The sequence below is a fragment of the Callorhinus ursinus genome, unplaced genomic scaffold (assembly GCF_003265705.2).
Source record: "Callorhinus ursinus isolate GAN/ISIS: 27379988/994484 unplaced genomic scaffold, GSC_fseal_2.0 scaffold6, whole genome shotgun sequence".
NCBI lineage: Eukaryota > Metazoa > Chordata > Mammalia > Carnivora > Otariidae > Callorhinus > Callorhinus ursinus.
The window spans coordinates 9,351,240-9,376,929 of record NW_027397068.1 but is presented as its reverse complement, the minus strand read 5'-3'; the positions used below and the strand labels follow the sequence as shown (position 1 = coordinate 9,376,929).

At 38.7% G+C, this 25,690-nt stretch overlaps 2 protein-coding genes across 10 annotated transcripts in view; one reads left to right on the top strand and one right to left on the bottom strand.

Moving 5' to 3' along the window:
• ORC3 (origin recognition complex subunit 3) overlaps window positions 1–801 on the bottom strand; it is a 59,494-nt gene extending 58,693 nt beyond the window's left edge. For 3 of the 5 annotated variants that reach the window (XM_073893596.1, XM_025862410.2, XM_073893597.1), the window contains exon 1: window positions 719–801. In XM_073893596.1, the coding sequence (XP_073749697.1) occupies window positions 719–742 (24 nt within the window). In that variant the 5' untranslated portion in view covers window positions 743–801. The remainder of the gene's footprint in view (window positions 1–718) is intronic. The other 2 variants (XM_073893598.1, XM_073893599.1) reach the window with 2 other exon arrangements.
• A 93-nt stretch (window positions 802–894) lies between these two features.
• RARS2 (arginyl-tRNA synthetase 2, mitochondrial) overlaps window positions 895–25,690 on the top strand; it is a 57,422-nt gene continuing 32,626 nt past the window's right edge. The window contains exons 1-5 of one of the 5 annotated variants that reach the window (XM_073893593.1): window positions 895–992; window positions 2,653–2,723; window positions 15,079–15,152; window positions 19,624–19,726; window positions 21,065–21,148. In XM_073893593.1, coding sequence (XP_073749694.1) covers window positions 2,667–2,723; window positions 15,079–15,152; window positions 19,624–19,726; window positions 21,065–21,148 — 318 coding nt within the window. In that variant the 5' untranslated portion in view covers window positions 895–992; window positions 2,653–2,666. The other 4 variants (XM_025862374.2, XM_025862367.2, XM_073893594.1 and 1 more) reach the window with 4 other exon arrangements.

Here is a 25,690-nt window from a genome sequence, read left to right as displayed (position 1 = left end):
TCCTGCAAGCTGTAGCCATCTAGGCAGCCTATATGAGGTCTATGTGATCTCCTCTGACACACACACACCTACACTACTTTTTCATTCTCACTTTTCACAACGCTTCCTCTGATTATACTGATATTTCAATTTCTTTAATAGGTCATTTTATTTCTATCTTCTGGGCCAAAAAGCATGTCATTCTCTATGCTAGAACAGTCTCCCTACCCTCCAATCCTTTGCCTAACTTGTACTTACTTTTCAGGTCTCAGCTAAAATGTCCCTTTCTCCAAAAGGCCTTCGCAGACCCGGGGCAATCTGCTAACACTTATCACAATTTGTTATCATCAGTTCATCTGTGTTAAATGCCTTTTTTGAGTGCAGACAACTGAACCTATTTTGTTTACCACTCTATGTCGTACCTAACGGAGTGCTTGGAGCACAATATTTATGGGGAAGAAAAAGGAACGGAGATTGGAGCACATCCTCGGGGAATTCGACCTCCACAAACCAGAACTTAAAAGTCCTCACAGCCAAAACAACTAAGGCAGATCGGTGTCTTCGCTCCCCGACCAAAACTGACCTCAACTGCACCTGGAGTAAGGACGTTTCAGCTCAGCCCGCCACTCCCTCCCCTCGAGCCTGTTCACTGAGGCCTACGTAACCTCTGCTACATCCCTTTTCCCAAAAGGGAAGGAGGCGACGGCTGAGTCTAGTGGGCGTCCGCCCCCCCACGTACCTTGGACACCGAAGAAGTGGCCATGGTCCCAACGGCCCGCGGGATTGCAGCCGCACTCGGGATTTCCCGCGCTCCCTCGCGGCAGCAGGGCAGAGGTTAGTGGCGGGCCACGCGGCTTCTTGATTGGTTGGCAGAATCCTCCGGGGCGGGCTTCCGGCGCGCATAGGCGGGGCGTACAGAGGGGGCGGGGCGAGGATCCGGGCCCAGCGGTTGGGGCGCGCGCTGCGTGGAGGCGAACATGGCTTGTGGCTTCCGCAGGTCCATCGCCTGTCAGGTACGGACCCGGGAACTGGCAGAAGGAAGGCCCGAGCGGAACCCCCACGCCGGGTCAGCCCTCAGTCAGCGAGAGGGGTATTCCATGAAAAACCCTGTTTCTGCCGCCTCCTGCCTCCTCTTTGGAGCTGCTCGAGCTGTTGAGGCCGACCTCTTGGAGGGTCGGCCATGCGACCCAAATCGGTTTCTCAAGGTGAAAAGTAAATCTTGGAAAGCAAATGTTACTTCCCTCCTTCCCACCCCACAGCTTTGTATGCTTTATCCTACTGGAAAGTCATTGGGCCATGATTAAAACCCTTTAGAAATTAGTGTTCCTTACACTTAGTGAAATTGATTATGGATTTGAATTTTCATTCGAAAGGATCTAATTTAAAATCTGGTCATTTGTCTTTCAATCGTTTTGGCCTCCTGTCCTAGCATTATTTTTGGAAACTCCAAAGATAACGTGAGATTCTGTTTTTTCTTGATTCAGAGTCCTCTGTGTGAACAGCTCTGTAATAAGGAAAGGAATAAAATACTTCAACATTAGATTTCAGCAAAAAGAATTTTTTTAAAGATTTTATTTATTTTTTGACAGAGACAATGAGAGAGGGAACACAAGCAGGGGGAGTGGGAGAGGGAGAAGCAGGCTCTCCGCGGAGCAGGGAGCCCCATGTGGGGCTCGATCCCAGGACCCCGGGATCATGGCTTGAGCCGAAGGCAGACGCTTAAGGACTGAGCCACCCAGGTGCCCAGCAGAAAGAATTTTTGAAATTCATCGACCCCTTTTGGAATTTTGCAGAAACTTTCAGTTGTCTCGACAAACCCATTTCCTTTTTATTAATGGACATATTAGCGGACGTATTTTGCCTGGTATATAATTTCCCTCAGTTCATTTTTATAGTATTTCTGGACTTTGGGAAAATTCCTTTTCCTTGTCTTTATGTTTATAGACTATTGCCCTGTCCAACGCTGTATTCTCAGATAACACCAATGGACCTTCTGATAGAACAAAGCTGAGTTTATGGTTTACTGGGTAAGAAAGAACACCTCAGCAGAGTTTTGGTCGTGTCTGGGAAGGCAAGGTCTGATTTTTCCTTGAGAATTTGAAGTATGGTTTAAGGCTGGTCTTTCAGTGGCAGAGCATGAGAGGGCAGGGGTGTGGAGGAGATGGCTTGATTGGGATTCGATACTGATCTTCACAGTTTTTTTTTAAGATTTTATTTTTATTTATTTGAGAGAATGAGATAGAGCATGAGAGGCGGGAGGGTCAGAGGGAGAAGGGAGCCCCATGCGGGACTCGATCCCGGGACTCCAGGATCATGACCTGAGCCGAAGGCAGTCGCTTAACCAACTGAGCCACCCAGGCGCCCTGATCTTCACAAGTTTTAAGATTGGGAGAAAGAAGGCAAGGTAGTGCAAGGAATCTTAGGGTATAAACTGTTAGTGTGTTTTTTTTTGAAGACTTGATTTTTCAAGAAGTTCCTGTAATGAATAATCAAGCTATTCGTCTGGGCAGGAGTCTCCTAGAATAGTAAAGTTATGCTAATGAAGACAAAGAAATAATAAAGTGATGCTAATGTAGACAGTAGGCTATATCCAGGGTAGGTAGTTTTGGACCTCAGTGTCCAGGATGTGTTTGGAGTGGGAGAGGTAAGATGATTTCCATTCTCAACCCGTAGGTCAAGATAATGCCATGACCAGAAACATTGTGTTTAGTTTTGCAAAGGCTATATTCTTCCTTGTAAAGAAGGTAAGTTGGAGAAACAGGAATATGTAGTGTGTCTTTGTGCTAGTTACTTTACATTCACATTTAAGCCCCATGATGACCCTATGACATAGAAGTATTATACAGTTGAGCAAACTGAGATCCAGAGATTAAAAATCTACCTTAGGCCAGGGTCCACACATGGTCAGTAAATTGAAGAGTTGGTTTATGAACGGGGGTCTAAATTCAAAATCAGCCCTTTCCTATACGCTGTGCTATCTGTTTATAAAGACAAGAAGCACAATCTGATCATTAAAACAGAATCTAATAGATTTGTATGGCAACATAAACTAAGCAAATATATATTTCTCCAAACATGGAGTCATTGAAGGATGATCTGAAATAAGGTTAAATAAAAATATGTGCAATACATATCTTTATGAATGAGGATCCTTTGCTAGTTTAGGAGTGAAGGAATGTATTACATGAAATAGCACATTCAGCAAATTTTGATAATGAATCTATATTTTTCTAAGGAGTCCCATTATCAGTCCCAAGGTTGAAAGTGAATAGAATATGGCTTCTGTCCTGGCATGGCTCTGGACTAACTTGGGGAAACACATGTATAAACAGCTAATTACAGTACAGTCTGTAACCAGTGTATTAGAAACGTGTGAGGTGTTACGGGAATATGGAGAAGACAGCTTCCAAATGTCAGGGAATGCTTCGTGGGAAAGGTAATGTCCTGAAGGAAGGATGGATAGGAGTGTACTAGGTTGGTAGGGTGAGAGCTTGGGGAGTGGTAGGATATTCCAAGAACATCATATGTATGGACAACAGAACTATGGGAGAGCATGGTGTATGTTCATGGAACAACAATATTTGGATATGACTGAAATTTAGAGTATGCCTCTTGGGCCTCACTTCAGCAGGTCCTTTGGACTGTATCTTCAAAATACCTTGAATCTATCCATTCTTTTCCTTCCCTGTTGCCTTTCCCTTTGGTTACCCCAAACCAAGCTATTATCACCTACATCATCTGCTTACAACAGCATTCTGATGGGTCTGTTTCCATCCTTGCCCTCCCTCAAATCCATTCTCCTTATAGCAAGAAAAGTGACTTCTCAAATGTAAAATCATGTCACTTACCTATTTAAATAAACTACATTGCACAAACTCTACCAGAACCTTAACATCTTTCTTTCCAACATCCATTCATACCACCCTATTCTTCCTTTCTGCAGGATCCTAGCCACACTGTAATTTTGCTTTTCTAACAAAGCAAGGTCTTTCCATTCCCATTGCATAGATATTCCCTGTGCCCAAAGGAAATGATTTTATATCATGACCCTTTGTGCAAGATGGAAGTTTCACAAAACAGTACTTATAATGTGTGTGCATTCTTTTCTACTTATACTATATTTTTCAGAAAATCCTGGTTAGGACTCTGAATTTATTCCCAACTGACAACCTGTAGTTTGAAAAGTGTGTCCCCAGTTGCTATCTCAGACCCTTGTTTGCTTCCATCATAGCATTTATAAGAGTTAATAATCATTTCATTAATTGATTATTAGGGAATTAGTTATTTTGTTTGTTTTCCTTGTTTTGGTGTGTTTTCTCTATAGGCTTCGTGAAGACAGAGAGCATGTTTTATTCGCTATTTCTCTAGCACCAGCAAAGTGCCTGAAACATAGAAGGCTGTTAATACATATTTAAAGAATAAGCTGTTGTGATGTAATATAAATTTTGCAGCTTCACCAAATGAGTTTAAAACTACAAGTTTTAAAATCATAATTTTAAAGCTATGAGATAAAATGATAAAAGTGGAAAGGATTAAAATCCATTTGTGTTACTGACTCTGTAAAATGATGGTATTGATTCCAAGTTTACAGGATTGTTGCAAGGATTGATGATGATGATTAAGACAATAATAACTATTTGTGGAATATCTCACTTGTACCATGCAGTTTTGCTGAACTTTATGGGGCTATTGATAAGATCTAATGACATAATGTTAATAGAAAGGGCATAGTGTCAAGAACTGTGAGGGGTTTGTGACTTTACCTTACTAGTCTACCACAGTTCCATGGGTGGTGGCCAGAAAACATGAGATCCCTGGGTGAGAGAAGAGGATTTTATTATTCACAGCAATAGTAGTAGCCAGAGTATCAACATTTACTTGTATTGGTTCGCCAAGCCTGTCTTTGATGTGAAGAAGGTCAGATGACACCTGCACAGGCTGGGTGCTGTGTCACATAAGAGAGGGACCCTGAGGCTTTTAGGATGGGCAGTAAGCATGTTTCCCTTTGCTCTGTAGTGGGATACTTTTTCTGTCTTACAAATCTGTTTGCTATATGAGCATCTTTGAAAAGATTTTATGCCTTGCTTACAAGACATGCAGAAACCTAGGAGTCCCATAGAAATTTGTCTCCTATCACTTAGGACAGTGGTGTACACACAAAGTATACAGTACTTGATATTGTCATGTTTAATCTTTTCAGTCATCCTATTTGTAGCATTGTCTCCATTTTATAGAGGAGGACACTGACAGGAAGATGAAAAGAATAACCTAAAGTTACAGAGCAACAAAATTGTAGAGTTGAACTACTAACCCAAAGTTCAAATTCTTTGTATTCTGTAGAATAACCTTTGTAAAATGTTCAGCACCCTATTTGGCTCAGAAACATAATGATGGAGTGTAGATTTGTTTCTCTTTCTCAGTTCCTTTTCATTTAGATTTTGATGTTAAGTTTAAAACATCCAGCTGAAAGGCAGCAGGGTGGCTCAGTTGGTTGAGCATCCGGCTTGATTTCAGCTCAGGTCCTGATCTCAGTGTTTTGAGTTCAAGCCCTGTGTTGGGCTCCACGCTGGGTGTGGAGCGTACTTAAAAAAATACTTAAATCCAGCGAGTTCATTTTCTTTTTGTTTGTTTTAATTTTGAAAGTCAAAATTATAGAAAAGTTGTGATAATAGGTCAAAGAACTCCATATACTTTTTTATCCAAAGCCACCAATTAACATTTTGCCACATTTGCTTCATCATTCTATTTCCTGTATCACGCACGTAGAGTGGGTTTCATAAAGCATGCGCCTCAACCTGTTGATACCTAATTGTTTACTTCCTAAGAACAAGGCTTATCTTACACAGCCACGGTATAGTCATTAGATTCACATAATATCATATATACTTTCATTTAGTGTATAGTCCATTCCAGTTTTGCTGATTTTTTTCAGTAGTCTTTTTTTCCAGTATAGGATCACAAGCTGCATTTAGTTGTTGTGTAATTGTTGCATCTTAAGTGGCTTAAGCTCTTCTCCTCATTAGTTTATATTTACATAACATGCTACAAGAGGTACACTGCTAACAGCTGTGAATAGAAGACAGTGTTCCTTGACTGCTGCTGAGTTCTATTAGATTTCAGGTGTGGCTTCAAAGAGCAATTAAATTTGATGACCAGTTGTCATCTAGTCTAAGCTGAAATATTTATGTGGGGAAGATACACATCCGCATTCAGGTGAACAGCAGGACTGACTGAATGGTCTAGGTGTATACTTCGCTTCTAACCTGTTCTCACAGGCCCACCAGCATCCACTTCTGCTTGAAACTACAAGTTCTTCAAGAGCTGTGCTAAATTTCTTTCATTATAGATACTTGGTAATAATTTGCCTTCCAAGTCTTTTGGAAAGTTCTCTTCTGAACTGTAAAGTTTTCAGTTGCTGCCAGTTTGAGTCTGAGTTAATCCAGACCTGTACCTGAAGAACGTCTCTACAACTGTGGGAGTGTTTGTGCGTTGGCTCTTGGTGGCAAATGTGCACACCTGACCTGGTTATATCAGAGTCAGAAGTAAGGAATAATCAGGGATAATAGTTTAAATAATTTAAGATCTGGAAGAGTGAATGATAACATTTTAAGAATTTTAAGACTAGTGGCCTATAGACTGTTATATGGGTAAAAATGCAGAGCTAGGGGAGCCTGGGTGGCTCGGTTAAGTGCCTTTGGATCAGGTCATGATCTCAGGGTTCTGCAATTGCAACATGTGTTGGGTTCCCTGCTCTGTGGCGAGTCTGCTTCCTCCTTTCCCTCTGCTCCCCCCCCGCTCCCCCCCGCCGCTTATATTCTCTCTCTCTCAAATAAGTAAAATCTTTAAAAAAAAAAAATGCACAGCTAATTTTCATACAAAATACCAGTTCTGCTGCCTATATGTCTGATTGCTTAAGGATCTCTTTTTCATTAGCAAAATTAGGTGTTTTTTTAAGATTTTATTTACTTGACCGAGAGAGCAAGAGAGCACAAGCAGGGGGAGCAGCAGACTCCCCCACTGAGCAGGGAAGCTGATGGGGCACTCCATGCCAGCACCCTGAGATCATGACCTGAGCCGAAGGCAGACACTTAACCAGCTGGCGCCCGCAAAATTCAATTTTATGAAATTACCAGAGATTTTGATCTTGAACCTGGCAGGTTTAACTCCTAACTGAATTTAGAACCTGTCTAGAACCAGAACGATAGGATATTTTTTTGGCTTTGTGTTCAGTAATTGGGTACTTGGGGAAAGAATTGTGTGTGCCTAAGGGAAAAGGAATGGTTGAGAACCATTAACCTGGTTAATTAATGTGCTTTCTCATGTTGGGTACCCTGGAAGTCAAAGAGTCTATAGGATCTCTGATGTTCTGTTGCCAGATCTAAGGTTTATAATTGTATCTGGTACACTATAGGCACTGAATACATATTAGCCATTATTATATTACACATTACAAACTGATCTTAGGTTCCCAAACCAGATCTGGCTTATGTGGATTTTCATTTTTGATACTCTCTTAAATGTTCCCTTCTTTCAACCTCAGATTTCCTCCTTATTCATGTGTTAGTTTGTCAAGGAATATGTTTAATATTTTGTGGATTTTATTTCTCTTAAAATTTTGAGCTTTATTGTTGTAGTCTTATTTTGTCTTAATTGAATAATTTTTAGCATATTTTATTCTGTAAAACTTTTTTCTTTCACCAATCTAAGGTCTCAAGTAGAAAGTTATCAATAGGCCCATGTTTTATTGGTGAGAGTCCTAGGTGAAGCCCAAGGCCAGGAGAAACTTTTATCTGAAGGGGAAAGAGGAAATCCTGTAGTTAAGGAAACTCGTAGGCCACATTCTCATCAGAGAAAGCACTAAATCCAAGCTGAGAGACAGTTAAAGAAAATCTTATTATTTCCAGAATAATTCCAGACCTGTGAGAATCTAGGTGAATTAAAAACCGTGCTCTCTGACATTAGACCACTTGACAGTGGTTCTTAATTTTTCTTTTTTTGAGCCCCACCCACCCCACTCCTATAATTAAAAACACTTAACTAGCTGGGGCCCTGATTGGTAACATGAGAGACAGCTGGTATCTTCCTAAGCAGCCATTGTAAAGAATTAAACGATACAAAAAGGTAAAAGAAAAAAAACAACTCCCCCATAAATAATTATTATTAACATTGGTTGACCTTTATTTTAGATAATATTTCTTTGCAGATATACAGGCAGAATAAAAATACTAGATATGCCTTTTTACAAAAATTGGGCTATATCGTAACGAGTTATTTTGAGGTGGTTTTGTTGTTTTTTTGTTTTTTATTTTTAAGTTTTATGATAGAAAATGTCCAACTACTGGGGTGCCTGGGTGGCTCAGTCGGCTAAGTGTCTGCTTTCGGCTCAGGTCATGATCTCGGGGTCCTGGGATCAAGCCCTGCATTGGGCTCCCTGCTCAGTGGTGAGTTGGCTTCTCCCTCTCTCTGTGCCCCTCCCCTCTGCTCCTTTTCTCTCTCAAATAAAATCATTAAAAAAAAAAGTCCAACTACTAAATGTATAATAGTATTGATTATCCATGTACCCCATGACCAAAATGCTGTTTTAAATTAAAAATATTAAAAGTTTTGAGTTTAAAGAAATTAAAATGTTATTCAAAAATTATTGCTATATTTTTGAAATGAGTCCTCTGAAATAAGATTTTGAAAAACATTACCATTTTTTTTTAAGATTTTACTTATTTGAGAGAGTGAAAGAGCGAGCATGCACACATGCGTGAGAAAGAGCACACAAGTGGGGGGAGGGGCAGAAGGAGAGGGAGAATTCTCGCAGACTCCCCAATGAGCAGGGACCCCAATGCAGGCCTCAATCCCAGGACCCTGGGATCATGACCTGAGCCAAAGGCAGACGCTTAATCGACTGAGCCACCCAGGCGCCCTGAAAAACATTACAATTTGAAGTTTTTTTAAAAAACTTGTGATATTTCAGGGGTGCCTGGGTGGCTCAGTTGGTTAGGCCATCTGCCTTGGGCTTAGGTCATGATCTCGCGGTCCTGGTCATATAGTTTTGGAATATAGGTTAGGTTTGGTGGGGTGAGGTCCAGAGCCGACAACCAAGAAAGATTCTTCAGATGTCTTTGGTGCAAAATGGTGGTTTTATTAAACCATGGGGACAGGACCGGTGGACAGAAAGAGCTGCTGCACCAGGGTCTTGAGGAGTGGGTGATTATACTCAGGAGTTGGGGGAAGTAAGGAAAAAGGGAGGTTTTCAAAACAACTTTCATATGCTAACAAGTACCAACCTACAAGATACCAGAGGCCTTGCCATTGTCACGTTAAGGTTGTTTTCTCCTTGCAAGGTATTAACATTAAGATAGTGGGAGATTCCTGGAAGAATGTCACACGTGTCCCACCCGGGAGTTGGGGGTGGGGGGAGGTTACAGCCTTCGGCTCCCTCATTACTGGGATGGGCCTCATGTTGGGCTCCCTGCTCAGGAGGGAGTCTGCTTCACCCTCTCCCTCTGTACCACCCCCAACTGCATGCACATGCACTTTCACTCAAATAAATAAAATCTTTAAAAAAATTTGATATTTCTTATTTAGATAGTTATCAACCCTTGCCATTAGACGTGAGGGCATTTTTTGTAGTTGGTATAATTTTCCTTTACATTTCCTAATTTGGGTACCTTTCTCAAAGTGTATAACACTGTTTATTAACCATATCTGCACAACTTGTTTCCTATGCATTTTATTTCTCTGAGATTTATTTTTAGAGAGAGAGAGAGAGACAGGGGGAGGGAAAAGAATCTCAAGCAGACACCCCGCTGAGCGCAGAGCCCACGACCATAAGATCATGACCTGAGCTGAAACTCAAGAAGTCAAAGACACGCAACCGACTGTGCCACCCAGGCGCCCCTACTATGCATTTTATATTGAATTGGGTAAGATGCTTACCACCAGTCCTGTTCCTAAGGTATGGCTTAATTGGCCAGATTTCTTTATAAGCAGATTTTTCAGAAGGGCTGATAGTACTTTTTTAACCTGTTTTTATTTTATTTTATTTATTTGACAAAGAGAGATATCACAAGTAGAGCAACAGGGAGAGGGAGAAGCAGGGTTCCCGCTGAGCAGACAGCCAGTAGCAGGGCTCGATCCCACGACCCTGGGATCTTGACCCAAACCGAAGGCGGACGCTTAATGGACTGAGCCAACCAGGCGCCCCTAACTTGTTTGTGTGGTTTTTTAAGAAATTTTGACTTCTCAGATAAACTAACCATAGAAGTATCAAAAGGAGGTTTAAATCATTAGAAAATTAGCATGTTTATGGGGCACCTGGGTGACTCAGTTGATTAAGTGTCAGCCTCTTGGTTTCGGCTCAGTTCAGGATCTCATGGGTCCTGGGATCAGCCTCACACGGGACGCTCTGCTCAGCGGGGAGTCGGCTTCAGCTTCTCTCCATCTGCCCCTCCCCCCACGTGTACGTGCGCGCACGCGCGCTCTCCCTCTAAAATCTTTAAAAAAAAATTCACATGTTTAGAAGTAATATCAAAAATCTTCATTTTAGAAATAAGGCAGTAACAGCAGATTATTTAGTTCTGAATTTGAATTTTCCAAATACGGATACTACAGATGCAAATGCATACAACGATCCAGTGTTACTTTAAAATTTATTAATTTTCATATGTTGGCAATTCAGATTAAAAAACAGCTGAGCAGGTGAAACAAACATATCGGTTTACAACTTCTGTGAAAAATCTAGTTTACTTTAACCAGATCGTGATCTTTGTGGTTAGGTAATATGGCTGCAAAGTAAAGTGCATTTATTTCATCCCTGGAGTTTTCTTGATTGGGTGCTTTATTTTTGAAATTTCATGACTTAAGCAGGATGTATCTCAGTGTTGAATATTCCAAATTATATTTTCCTGACGTAGTTTATTTTGATCTGTAGTTTCAGTTTTTCTTTTTTTCACAAAATATTTAATCATGGAGAAAAGTATAGTTATTATGTACCCATCACCTAGCTTAAAAAATAAGCTATTACTATTAAAATCTTCCGGGTACCCATCCCTGGCTGCAAACTCTTTCCTCCCATGTGAGGTTTTGTATTATTATATCTGTGCATATCACTTACTATCTATGCATGTATGTCTAAATAGTATTCTTTTACAAGTTAATAAAATATATGTAAGTGGTTGTCACAGTGTAATCATCCTTCTGCAACTTGGGTTTTTTGTTTCTTAGCCTCAATTTTAAAAAAGGTATATCCATAATGATGCATGGAGGTCTAGTCCTTTTCTTTTACTGTTGGGTGTCATTGTAGCAATATACCACAATTTAAATTTGGTTCCTTATTTCAGGGAAATTTTCCCTTTTATTGACTATTATGCCCTCACATCACCTTGGTCACATTTCTTGTTCTAGTTGCCACTTGTGTGACCAGTTTCACATGTGCTTCCAATCACTTACTGCTAATAGCCCCTCATCTAGTCTAAAAGCCTGCTGGTTCCAGCCTATACTCTGCTCAGATGAGGCAGTTAACACCCTCAAGGACAGCTGTCAATCAATGGGGAATGGAAGCTCCTGCTTCCTATTTTTTGAATAGACCATTTTGGTAGACCTTGTGTGTGCTTCTTAGAAGGTACCGTGGCAGTTAAGCCCCCGTTGCCTATAGCAGTAAACTTGACAGCACAATCTTAACTTTTCCTCCTTCCTTCCCACGCTTCTCAGTCTATCACTTAAGCCCGCAGGAATCACCTCCCAAATAAACTACCTGCCCAAAGTTATTTCCTCAGGCCATGCTTTTGGGGGAGCCAAGATCTGTATGAATACTTTTTATTTTTCCTGGGTTTTGTTGCTTCGTCTCTATACCTTCTGACAAGAGAGACCAAGAAGCCCTGCGCTACACAAGACTGCCCATTCTGCTTCAGAACCTTCTGCATCTTTCCTTGGCTATCACTTTTGAAGAGTGTTTGGGTTTTATCTCTTTAATCGTTATGGTATATGCTGCTGGAGAACCATTGTATCTACCCGTCTGCTTGCTTCTTTCCTCCTCTTTTGTGTTTTAGGGGCACCAGTTATCCTAAGGTTGGATTATCTTGTACCCAATTTTATTTGTCTTTCTCTGATTGCTTTCAATTTATGTTTTTTAAAATCTGTGTTCTCTGATTATCGTAGGCCTCTGTGTCATTTATTTTCAATTATGAATGTTCCTTTGTGTTCTTAATTCTATAATAAAAAATGTTTATCAATTTGTCTATTTAATTTTTAGACTCCCTTTTATCTCTTTTTCTGTCTTTCAGTTCTTACTGCGTTCACAAATCTTGAAGCACTTTTGATGAATGTCTTTGTATTCATTTGGTAATATTTTTCTAGACGAGTTCTTTGATCTTCTGTCCTTCCCTCTCTTCTCTCCCCCACTTTGTTTGCCTACTTGTTTTGCCTATTTTTCATCTTGCTCATGCTTGACCTTTCTGCCCACACTTTCTGTTTGTTCCTGCATTGTGTGGGTGACTTCACTCTATGTGAGATTTGTTCTTGGCTCACATTGCTTTTGTGATTGCGAAAACATAAACTCTAGGGCTTTTCCACTCTTTTGTCTCTCTGGTAGGTTCTGGTGACCTGTGTACATTACTCCTGAGCTCTGACCTGGCATATTAAATTTTTGCTTGGCTAGCTCTGATATTTTTTCACCTTCCTATAAAAGCTCCTCCTCTGATTCTTCCTGCCCATACAAAACCAAATCAAAATCTCCATTTAATTGGGGAATGTGTTGTGTTTCCATTGGAGAGCACTTCAGTGTGCTGCCCTAGAATTTTCACTTGTGAAAAGTACTGGAATTCACTTCTCTGTTTACTCCTTCTCTCCCACAGCTCTGTAGCATCTCCCTCCAGTCATAGATGAAAAAAAAATAATGGGATTCATTTTTTTTCTCTCCAGCTTGGGGTATTGATGAAAATTGTTCATCAAGTTAGGAGACTTGCCAAACAGGGCTGCTCCATTCCTCTTCAGAAGCTGCTGTTTGTCTCCTTGGCTATCCCTTTTGAAGTTTCTGACTTAGGACTGTGCCTATCCTCTATATTTGTTGCTGGAGAACCAACCAATCTGCCTATTTATTACCTACCTTCCTTTCCTTCACCTCTCCATTCTTTCTTCCACCCCTTTCATTTTAATTTGATAATGGGTGGGAGGTGGGAGATTATGTAAGGAAGCCTTCATTCCACTACTTCATCCTAGTCTTTTTAGGTTTTTTAATTTGTTTTTAATTATGGGAAAATATATACAACAAAATTTACCATTTTAACTATTTTTAAATATGCAGTTCAATGGCATTAAGTCCGTTAACATTGCTATGCAACCATCACCACCAACCTTATCCAGAACTCTTCCTTTGTAAAACTGAAACTGTGCTCATTGTAAACAGTGACTCTCCATTTCTCCTTTTGTCTCAGTCTCTTTATTTTGGTTTTCTAATTTACATTATATAAAAATGTTTCTGTGCCTTTGGAAAACTACTATTGAAGATACTTTCTATTTTGGTATTTAAATCTTTGTGAATATAACTCTGTCTTAGAATTTACTTTTAGGAAAAGTTCGTTGCCAGGCAGCACTGTATTATATAGTTAGATTCCTTTTTGTACCTTGGTAGCCAAAAAGCAAAGTAACTGTCTTTACCTTAGGTTTTCTGGTATGGTTTTACACCTCCATTTTATTTTTATGTGTTAATTCCCCTCAGAGCCTTTTTTGGAGCAATTGAGATATAATAAAAGAAATAAGCAATTCTTTTTTTTTTTAAGATTTTATTTATTTATTTGACAGAGAAAGACACAGTGAGAGAGGGAACACAAGCAGGGGGAGTGGGAGAGAGAGAAGCAGGCTTTCCTGCTGAGCAGGGAGCCCAATGTGGGGCTTGATCCCAGGACCCTGGGATCATGACCTGAGCTGAAGGCAGACACTTAATGACTGAGCCACCCAGGCGTCCCAAGAAATAAGCAATTCTTTTAAAGATTTTATTTATTTGAGAGAAAGGGGGGGAGGGGGGAGGGATGGCAGAGGGAGAGGGAGAAGGAGAGGCAGACTCCCCTGCTGAGCAGGGACCCAGGGATCATGACCTGAGCCAAAGGCAGGCATTTAACCTAAATATGCAATTTTTAAGTAGTTTTTAGTTTATATTGGAAACAGAATTTTTTTGTGTGTTGTTCATTTGAATGTAAATATTTTATTACTGAAGTTCAAAACTTATTTGTCAGCTGAAAAGCTTTAAAAATGTAACTAAGTTTCGTTTTGTTTTCCAGCAGACTTTAGTTATATTTAAGATAGGCATAAAATCTTAGTGGTTATGGTAAATTTGGGAGACATTATGTCCAAAATAAAATCTTAATTTTAAAGGAAGAAGATAACATTATTAGCATCATGTGACACATTTTTCTTAATCCTTATAAGAACCCTAGTTTAACAGGGTTAAACCCCATTTTTCATATGTGACTCATAGCTAGTAAAAGTGGAACTGGAAATTTGAATCCTTTTTTTTTTTTTTAAGAGAAATTATGATAGAACCTGTATTATTGGTGTACCTAGATTGGCAAGAACATTTTGTAGTATAAACATGAACTGTTATAGCCTTTATTCTATAAATGCATTGGAAATGTTTATCCACTTATAGGGAAATGACCTAAGTAAATAACCGTTTTGTAGGGGCTTTAAGTAATGTAATTCCCAAAGACTAGAATTAAAAAAAAACAAAACAACAAAGAACTGTACTCTGAGATTTAGATTTAAAAATCAGCATATACTATGGGGCACCTGGGTGGCTCAGTTGGTTGGGCATCTGACTCTTGATTTCGGCTCAGGTCATGATCTCAGGGTCGTGAGATTGAGCCCCGAATGGGGCTCCACACCAAGCTTGGAGCCTGCTTAAGATACTCTGTCATAGTTGGGTTTTCCAGAATGTCAAGTAAATAAAATCATATATAGCCTTTTGAGTTGGGTTTTTGTCACTTAGCATAGTGCACTTAAGGCTCATTTAAGTTAAATATCTGAATATTTTTTTTATTGATGAGTAGTATTCCATTAAATCTGGTATGGATTATTGACAATCTTGCTGTGTTTTATTTTTTTATTATTTAGCTTTCCAGAGTGTTGGATCTTCCACCAGAAAACTTGATCAAGTCAATATCTGCAATTCCAATTTCCAGGAAAGAGTTAAGTATTTGTAACAACTTGAAATGTTGCTGACTTTGTCAATATGCAAAAAATCGTTCTTCAATTTACAGAAAAGACCTTAAAATTAACTATAAAATATATTGTAACCTATTACTCCCACTCACTTGAATAATGAAATTAAAATCTGTATTTTACCTACTCTGATAGGGCACATTAAATTAGTACTTTTATGTTGTTTGATGTTTATGCTGTTAATGACAATTATGGCAAAGTCTTTAAGAAAAATTAGGAACAAGGTCAAAATTTAATTCTGTGACAGCAAATAAAAGGACTAAGATTGCAGCTGGAATTTCAGGGTTTTTGAAGGGATTTTAGAGATGATACACCTATCTGATGCTTGAATACTATAGTACTATATTTACCTGCTAGGTTTTTTGGTGGTTTTGGGGTTTTTGTTTGATTCCATTTGAGGACTGCTAGTGATAGATAACTATTGGTTACATATAACCCTTAGTTGCTTTCTTGAATACAGGAAGGTATCTCTTTGTGAGGTTTGTCCTTCTAATTGATACTTCTTTACCATTTGGCTAGAAAAATTTCAGTACTTGGATAAAACGCCCTCTCAATTAATAATGACAAGAAATAAGCTACATAGTAGGCATTTAAGCCCCAAGTTTTGGAAAGATATAATTATCAGTACCATTATGTGCTAATATTTTGTCTCCTTAACTTTGTCAGGATTTTAAGAGAGTGTAGGATGAATATTATTGTTCCCAGAATAGACACGTAAATGGAAGAAGAGAAAGGCTGCATTGCTACATGTGGCCTTGTTGAAAGAAAGCATCTTTAAAGTGGCCTGCTGCAACTTACTTTACATTGAGTTCTAAGAACAAAGGCAACCAGGGCGCCTGGGTGGCTCAGTTGGTTGGGCGACTGCCTTCAGCTCAGGTCATGATCCTGGAGTCCCAGGATCAAGTCCTGCATCAGGCTCCCTGCTCAGCAGGGAGTCTGCTTCTCCCTCTGACCCTCCCGCCTCTCAGGCTCTCTGTCTCATTCTCTCTCTCAAATAAATAAATAAATAAATCTTAAAAAAAAAAAGAACAAAAGTAACCACAGACCAAGGGGATCTCATAATTGGATCTCATAATTATACATCAATTAATGTCATATTCCAAGCCAGTTACCTGTTTCATAAAATCTGTAAATGACATTTTGCATAATAATGAAAATATCTGCTTTTATTTTATGTTTCAGAGGCCTTTAATAAGCTGAACATTCTTGGCCCATTTTTTTTTTCTTCAGATTTTATTTATTTATTTGACAGATAGAGAAGAGCATAGATAGGCAGAGGGAGAGGGAAAAGCAGGGTCTCTGCTTAGCAGGGAGCCCAGCGCGAGCCTGAATCCCAGGACCCTGGGACCTGAGCTGAAGGCAGCCACTTAACCAACTGAGCCACCCAGGAGCCCCTTGGCCCATCTTTCGCAAAAGATTTTCTTTACCTGCCTGGAGCTCCTTTGGGCAGTTCTACTTTAATGATACCATACTTCACTATACTTTTGTTTTATAGAGAATAAATATTAGGGAGGATCTCAAAATTTTTCTAGGCTACAGGTCTAAAATTCTGCTTATTAAATTGATTTAAAATAAAAAATCTCTCCTGTTGTGCCATAATAAACTCAGACGTCCTTTGCAGTACAAAAACAAAGCCTAACTGTTCTGTATTTCTCACTTTATTCTAAAATGCTGTTAAGCGCCAGGAGAATTTTTTGTTGTTAATATGGTTTATTTAATGTCCTGTGAATCAATTTATTCAGGCCTCCTAATTTTCTGGATTATATTATCAACTATGCTGGAATTCCTGTTTAATACTGATCGTAGTAGACAGGATTAATGACTTTGTTACCAGCCAGTAAGACTCAAGTCTATGGATTTCACTCTTAACACCACAACAACTCCTCAGAAGTAGTGGAAAAGTAGCTATTGTTTTTTAAACTTTTTTTTTCTAATAAACAATATGAAAGTAGATGGAATAGTTTATGGAACCCCTTTGTGCCATCACTCACTGTTACTGGCACACAGCAGTTGTGTTTTTTGTCTGTACCCCTACCCACTTTCCTTCCTCACAATGGATTATTTTGATAGTTAAATTAATTTTTATATCACAAAAGCAAAACCTAATCTTAAGGAAATCAGGAAAATAGAGAAGAATAAGGAAAAACATCCCTAATATGTTTAGCAAGTTGATGTACTTTTCATATTTCTCTTTGATTGTGTCTTACAGCTTTAAAAAAAAAAAAATAGCTAGAGGGGCACCTGGGTGTCTCAGTCGGTTGGGTGTCCCACTCTTGATTTCAGCTCAAGTCCTGATCTCTGGATCTTGAGATCAGGCCCCATATTGTGCTCCAGGCTGAGTGTGGAGTCCGCTGTGGTTCTCTCTCTCCCTCTCCTCTACCCTTCCCCGCCGTTCCTGTGTGCACTCTCTCTCTCTAAAAAAACAATAATAATAAATTTAAAAACATAGCTATAACACTACTGTATGTATGATTTTTGAACCCTTTTCCCCTTGACATCTTTCTTTTTTGGTAAATAGCTCTTTTAACAATGGCTAAATAATACTCTAATGCTCCTCTGTTGGTGGACATTTAGATTGCTTTGTTCTGACTTTTTACATAATTTACATTCAGCAATTACCTCTTTAAACAGACAAAGCAAAAGTTCCTTGTAGATATGTAACTAAAACCTCCCAAAAGGGAAAACGGGGAAGTAGGTCAAGTCTGGTTGATCTACCCCTATTTACCTGAAGCATTTATTTCTCTTTTGGGCCTTCCTTGCTGGCAAATAACCCTTCATATAATTTCAGAATTCATGTTTGAAATATTCCTAGTTTAATAAATTGGTGTTAATTATTCTTAATAGACTAAATGGGTGATTTTTTTTTATTTGTCCTTCTACCACTGAACAAATTGGAAGTATTTGTGATTCTGTTAAGATAAGATTTTTTAATTGAAATGCATTTGTTTATTGTCTAGAATAAAATTACAGATAACTGTAGAAAACCATGTGACCTCCTTGTGTTTCCTGGATGTTTGAGAACCATCCTATAGGTTTATGGTCATATTGCACCTCGTACAAAGTATCCTAGCTTTTTGTCAAAAATTTAATCTTTGGTATATTCAAATCTATATAATTTCAATTTTGTTATTGCTCTTACTACTTTTAAATTTTTTAAAAGTCTTCGTGTGTTCATGTCTTGTTCTTATTTTGTTAAACTAATTTCTTCAGTTTCCCACATTATTGGCACAAATACTTGGCTAAACTGTCAGTCCTTTGATAAGAATAAATACAATAAATACATTCAAACCTTATGTAAATTTCCACAATTAAAGTCAATCTTTAAAAAATTAATTGTCGTGTAAGAATTGAATTGGTATGTCCCCAGGGCTCAGGGCTCAGGACTCAGGACTGTTAAACATTTTTATTTAACATCAGAACTAGGATTAGTATTATTTAACCAAGACTTAATTTCTCAGCAACACTGTGAAGTAGGTACTATGATCATCCCCGTTTTACTAAGGTACAAGAGAGGTTAGCAAAATATTCAAGATCACAGACACTGATTAATAGATGTACTTGGGTCTGCAGTTACAGCTCAAATGTCAGTAGATGAGTTTGAGTTGTTAAGCATAATCCACACTAGGTTGTGGATAATGTATTAAGGCTCAAGAAAAGTTTATTTTTTTAATATATGCATATTTTTGAGAGAAAACACACCAGTGGGGTGGCAGGGGTGAGGGAGGGCACAGAGGGAGAGGAAGAGGAGAATCCCAAGTAGGCTCCATGTGAGCATGGAGCCAACATGGGGCTTAATCCCAGAACCCTGGGATCATGACCTAAACCAAAAATCAAGAGTCAGACACCCAGCTGACTGAGCCACCCATGTGCCCCAAGGCTCAAGAAAATTCTTAGTGGTCTTTGTTGACTAGGAAGTTTAAGGTGATGTGAAATAGATATCAGAGGATATTTTAGGCATGTCCCTGAATTTCAAGATTGATAAGAATGAAGTCATTTGTACCCCCTCTAAAATATGTCTTTTTGTGTCAGTGACAATGGATTAGACAAGACAGTGGTTTAATCCACATATTCTGCCCATAAAGTCTCATTCTCTAGTTCCCTATTAAATGTCAGAAGATGTTCCAGGGTGGGTAATTATGTAGATGTTTGTACATCAATTAAATTTTTATTACACTTTGAACTACCTATCTCATAGAGATATTGTAAAGTTACAGTTAGGTAATAGAAGAGGAAGAACTTTATAAGATGAAGTTCTAAATAAATACAAGTTGATATTTCTAATTTCTTTGCTTTATATTTTGAAAGCAAAACCTTTTCCTTCTGATAAAATTGTATCCATGTGGAGAATCCATAGTGGTTAGTCTTTTTTTGTTGTTGTTACACTAGTAATGTTTTTAAGGTACAATAGCTTTTTCCTATTTCAATTTCTGTCTTTAGAGAAGTAGCTGATTTTCAGCTCTGTGTGGATTCTCTACTGGAAAACAACAATGACCATTCAAGACCAGATATTCAAGTTCAAGCCACAAGACTGGCAGAGAAGGTACTTCAGAACTGTTATCTTTTTTTAGACATTGTAACAGACTTACTATTTTAAAGAAGAAAAAACACTGCAGGGTGTCCCAGGCATAATAATGAATTTAATAGTGGGGTTTTTTTGTTGTTGTTCAAGGCACTTTGGAAAATAAAATTTAAATTCATTTTAGCCATGTGCTATAGGTTACGATGATTTTTCAAATTAGTTATAAAGCATTCCTCTTGAGCTGACATTGTTCAATTTTTTGATTAACTACTTACAGGAGGACTGATATGTTAATTAAATTTACAGATTGAAGCTGGATGGACTTCTGAATTTAAGAGAACAAGCTTGATAAATTAGCAATGGGTTGCAATTTTTTCAAATGAGTTTCTGAGAAGATGAGCATTAAAATATGAGAAAAATGATTAGATGTAAATAGAATCATGATTGCAGAGAAGTGGCTAGATGATTTAATAAACCTCTTTCATTTCTAATTTGTCTGATGGGTTTGGTGTCTATAAGAGGAGTTGAAAGGTTTATAGAGAATTATTAGTGTAATACCATAAAAAACAGGGTTTTTAAAGTAAGGTTATTACATGTGACACACAGGCTACTGGGCACACTGAAGGATTGGAACAATGAAAGCCACTATCATAGAAAAAGATGTGTAAAGAATGAGTATAATCAAAGAGATTTGGTGGCTGAGTAAATACTTATTTGATCAGAAAATCAACCCAGATTTTTATCAGGAAGTACACCAGGAGTAGAATTTTTCTAATTACAGTATTTAGCCTCTCTCTTTCCCCCATCTCCTGTGAGTTCTCAAAAATAAAGACTAGTGACTCATCAGTGACCACAGGTATCTCTTCAGGTTTCATGGGTATATCAGGTGCTTAGAAATCTAGTTGGTTAAAATTTTAAGGTATATTCACTGAAGACCAAGTATTTAAATGATTTCCATTTTATGTGTGGGTACAGGTGCTGCAGTGTAGGGCCCAGCAGAATGGCCTGTCCTGTGGCTCTTGTGCAAGGTGGGTGAGATATCAAAGAGTTCACTGCATGTCGGGGCACGTAAGGTGGAGTTGGAGTGCTGCTGGCTTCCTTCTGTGTTCGATAGAGAATTTGAAGTGAGGGAATGGGAAAGAGGAAGAGATTCTGAATACAGAATAGTGTTCTAGGCTGGAAAAGAAGGAAATTTGTCAGAGTGATAGAATTGAACAGATTGGCTAAGGCCCACGTCCAGATATAATGACTAAGAGATATGATGCACCTGCTGCCTTTGGACTCCAGTTTGATAGTATTAAAACTACAAATCTCATTATACCTGTTTTATACTTATTTTACTTGATTTTTTCTTTTCAGCTAAAATGTGATACAGTGGTGAGTGAAATCAGCACTGGTCGAGGGACTGTAAATTTCAAAATTAACAGAGAACTATTAACAAAGGTAAGAATGGGTTATGTTCCAGCTATGCACCTTTACTCACTCTGATTTAGCTACAGTGATTTCCCCCCAGTTCTTAAACTTTGCCTCCTCTTGCCTCAAAACCATACACATTCTGATTCCCCTTCCCGAAGAGCCACCCCAAGTTAACTCCTGCTTACCCTTCAGTTCTTGATATTTGCTGGGTTGTGCCTTTCTGTCCCTTCGCTTATATGCTCTACCAGCAGTGGGTATCTCTCCTTCGCAGAACTTATCATAGTTACTATTTTACATTCTTTTTATTTGATTAGTGCCTCTTGCCCTTTAAACTCTAATTTCCGTTAGGGCTTATAGCATCTGTTTTTCTCACTATTGGATCCCCACTTCCTAGCACAGTGCCTGGCATGCAATAGGTGTAAGATAACTATTATTGAATGAATTAATGGACTCTGTATTGAATACACAAAAAGTACTGCTGGTTTTGGCTCTCTGGTAGCCTGTAATCTGTTGGAGGCATGAGATTTATACAGAAGAAACCATAATATAGCTTATTCTTTTAATAAAACAAGTATTAAAACAAAGTGGATTGATACAATAAGCATAAGAAAGATCAGAAAACTCAGGATGGCCTGGAGGAGTTGGGGAAATGACATAAAGGAATTGGGTCTCATGTAAGATTGTGGAGGACAGGTAATCCTGGATAGGCAGTGGTATGAGATCTTTTGTTGAGAGTTTCATCTCAATTGAAATTTAAAATTTATCATAATGCATGCTTAAGGCTGTGGGTTTTTTTTGTTTTTTTAAGAAATGTATACTGGTAAAAAAAAAAAGTATACTGGTATTGAGTTGGTCTGGCTTAGTAATGCTGCAGTCTTGAATTGAAAATTACTATAAAACCAAAATTTCTGGGGCGCCGGGGTGGTTCAGTTGTTAAGTGTCTGTCTTCAGCTCAGGTCATGATCAAGCCCCTCATCGGGCTTCCTGCTCCGCGGGGAGCCTGCTTCTCCCCCCTCCCACTCCCCTGCTTGTGTTCCCTCTCTCACTGTCTCGAGAACTGTTTCTCTCGCTGTCAGAAAATAAAATCTTTAAAAAAAAATTTTTTTAATATAATTTCTCACCAAGATTATACAGTTTATAGTCACTTGCCCATCTGCCCTATAAGTCTTCCAAAGGGGAGTTACATTAACATGCTTGCCTCTAGATCCTTGAATTTTTTCTTTTATCTCTTTTTCCTTCTTACTTCAAGGTAAATTAATTAACCAAAATCAGTCACAAAGACAAGAAGGAAATTTGTTTTGAGCTTGTTCAAAAGTTTCTACAATCTGTTGGGCTCTTGATAACATTTCATGTTAATTTAGTAAACCAGTGAGTCTAATTTACCATTTCTTAGTATTCTTTCTTCCGATTGTGGTCTCAGTTTTTTGTTGTTGTTGTTTTTTTTAATATTTTCTTTATTGTGGTGCCTAGGTGGCTCAGTCAGTTAAGCATCTTCCTTCGGCTCAGGTCATGATCCCAGCGTCCTGGGATCAAGTCCCACATAGGGCTCCCCACTCAGGAGAGCCTGCTTCTCCTCCTTCTCCCTCTGCCCCTCCCCCTCCCTGTGCTCCTGCACACGTGCACTCTCTGTCTCTCAAATAAATAATAAATATAAATTTTATTTATTAGAGAGCACATGAGTGGGAGGAGGGGCAGAGGGAAAGGGAGAAGCAGACTCCACGCTGAGTGGGGAGCCCATCGTGGGGCTCGATCCCAGAACCCTGAGATCATGACCTGAGCCGAAATCAGGCACTTAACCGACTGAGCCACCCAGGTGCCCCAACAGTCTGAATTTTTATAGAAGCAGAAATGCAGCTCACCAAAGTGCCCACCAAACTCCAGTCTACTTCATAGGCAGCAGTATTTTACGTCTTATTTTCCCTGAGATAGGAAAATGTGCTGTTAGATGGAGTTTGCCTTTACAGCCAGCTTAACTGAAAGAGATGTGGCTTATATATCAAGGCATGTGTCTACTTAATTTAAAATTTCAATGGCCACTAATTTTCACGATTTATTATTACAATGAACAAACTATGAGATTTTCTCTGATTTAAGAATGCACACTAGCTTGCTTATTAAAAGTATTCCCAAACCCTTCTCAGTTGACAGCAGAAGGACAAGATCTAGGGCTTTGAGGTCCAGCTACTCTTTCTCACCTGGAAATCCTCCCTTTATTGTAGCCTTGAGGGTCTGGATCTTAGTGTGATTTTTTTTTCTTAAGATCTTATTTATTTATTTATTTGACAGAGAAGGGCGGGGAACACAAGCAGGGGGAGTGGGAGTGGGAGAAGCAGGCTCCCCGCAGAGCAGGGAGCCCAAGACAGGGCTCAATTCCAGGACCCTGGGATCATGACCTGAGCCGAAGGCAGACGCTTAACAGCGGAGCCACCCAGAGGCCCCCTCAGTGTGATTTTTTATTAAAGGAATAAGCAGATTGCTCACAGTAGCCCTGCTCAATGTCACAATAAAGGTACATCCTAAACTAGTGAATACCCATAGTCAGAAAAAGGAGTATTAAATGTGCCTGTGTTATAAGTTACAGTTTTTTTAATTATAATTCTTGTGTGCTCAAAACCTAAATTCTTCTACATCTAAGCTCCATTATTTTCAGGCTTTAAACAATGGTCATTTGCATGTCTAATGAATTTTTCAGATCACATCAAGAAAAGAATTCAACCCTTTGGGACCATTATTAATACATATTTTTACATATTAAAGTCATCAGGATGGACACGTAGCCAATGACTTGTGTCCGACACTTACTTTTCAAGCAGGAAATTATGAATTTGTCATTGCTTACACATGTACAAACTTACACATGTACAAACTTGCATAAAACGTATCTGTTTACGCATTGCAATTGAATTAACACTGGCAGCACCAGGAATGATTAAATGTTAGCTTAAGCTGGGATCACTAACTGCAGCAGTATAATGTCTTCATTTAAATCGTCCTCAAACGTAGGAGACTAGAAGGTGAAATTAAAGACAATAGGAACTGCAAAATCATTGGAACTAGATAATGAATTTTTCAAAGCTATAAGGTGGTATGACCCAATTCATACATTGTGAAGAGCTGTCACTTTGGTACCAAGCTTCCACCTGTCAGTAGCTTACAGATGACTTTTGAAGAGTAATTTAGAATAATAGTTACTTCATTTAAGGAGAGGAAAAAAAATGAGTTTAAAAAGGAAAAAGGCAAACAAAATCCTGATTTTTAGGTGTGCCTTAAAAGTACACAGTAGATAACATCATTTTTATTTAATATGTACACATGTATTTTTTATTTGCCAAATTCAACTTTGCATGCTCTATTAAAACTTAGGGGGAAAAAGAGAGAAAAAGCGATACTAATTTAAATGGCTCTGATTCTGCTCATTATTTTGCTAACTGAGCTTACGCCAGAAGGCAATAGATGCATTCAAGTCACATGTGCCAAGTGGCTGAACACATGGCAGGAATGAATGATTAAACACTTTTCAAGTATTGACCAAAGAACAAAGAGGTAGTAGTAGCTTCCTTAGAAGTCCTTATAAGAGCATCTTACAATTTAATGTACCTATTGATGAATAGATGGGCCTCTAGCTTATTTGTCTATTGGAATATCAAGCAACTTTACTAGCTCATTGACATTCTATAGTTTAAAACTTTTGTGTTCCTTCTAATTTAATAAGCTTTCTGCTTATTATTTGCCAGGGACTATATTACTGAAATCTAAAGATAAAGTGGCATGGATTCTGCCCCCAAGGAGCTTATGATCTAAAAGAAAAGCATAAAAAATAATATCACAGTGTAATCTGTAGTGGATATGATAATGTGATGAAGGATATAAGGGAGGCATGTATAAGTTGCAATCCAGTGTAAAGCAAGGTACGCATAAGTCTTTCTTGAGGAGTGAAGAGGTAATCTTGAATTGGGCTAAAGATAAAGACTGTATCTGAGGTGCCTGGCTGGCTCAGTCAGTGGTGCATGCCACTCCTGATTATCAGGGTTGTGGATTCAAGCCCCATGTTGGGTGTAGACATTACTTAAAAATAAAAATTCTTTTTAAATCTTAAGAAAAATAAAAAAGGAAGGCGACGACTGTATCTGGGAGATACAAGTGTGGGCATTCCAGGCAGAGGCGACAGCCTGGGCCAGAGTACAGAAGGTCAAGAACATGGCATTGTCTGGAAATCAGCGGTGATAGAGTATGGTTCTCACATAGGATGGCATGGGGGAGGATATCAAATTATAGTGTGAAGGGCCTTCTATGCCCTGCATAAGAATTTCAGCTTTTTCCTGTGTCGTCATTTTCCATGGTGTGTTATGTGTACCACAGGTGGTACATTTGATAATTTTTTAGTAGTACACTAATAAAATTTACCTCACTTTAATATTATATGTTTATTTCAAAAAACAAGACCCTAACACTTCTACCTTTTGATTTCTGTGGATATTACAATGTGCCTTTTAACAAATCAGTTTTCTCAAAATTATGAAACAAAGTAAAGGTGAAATGCATGTAAAGTAAAAATCAAACCAGAAATTG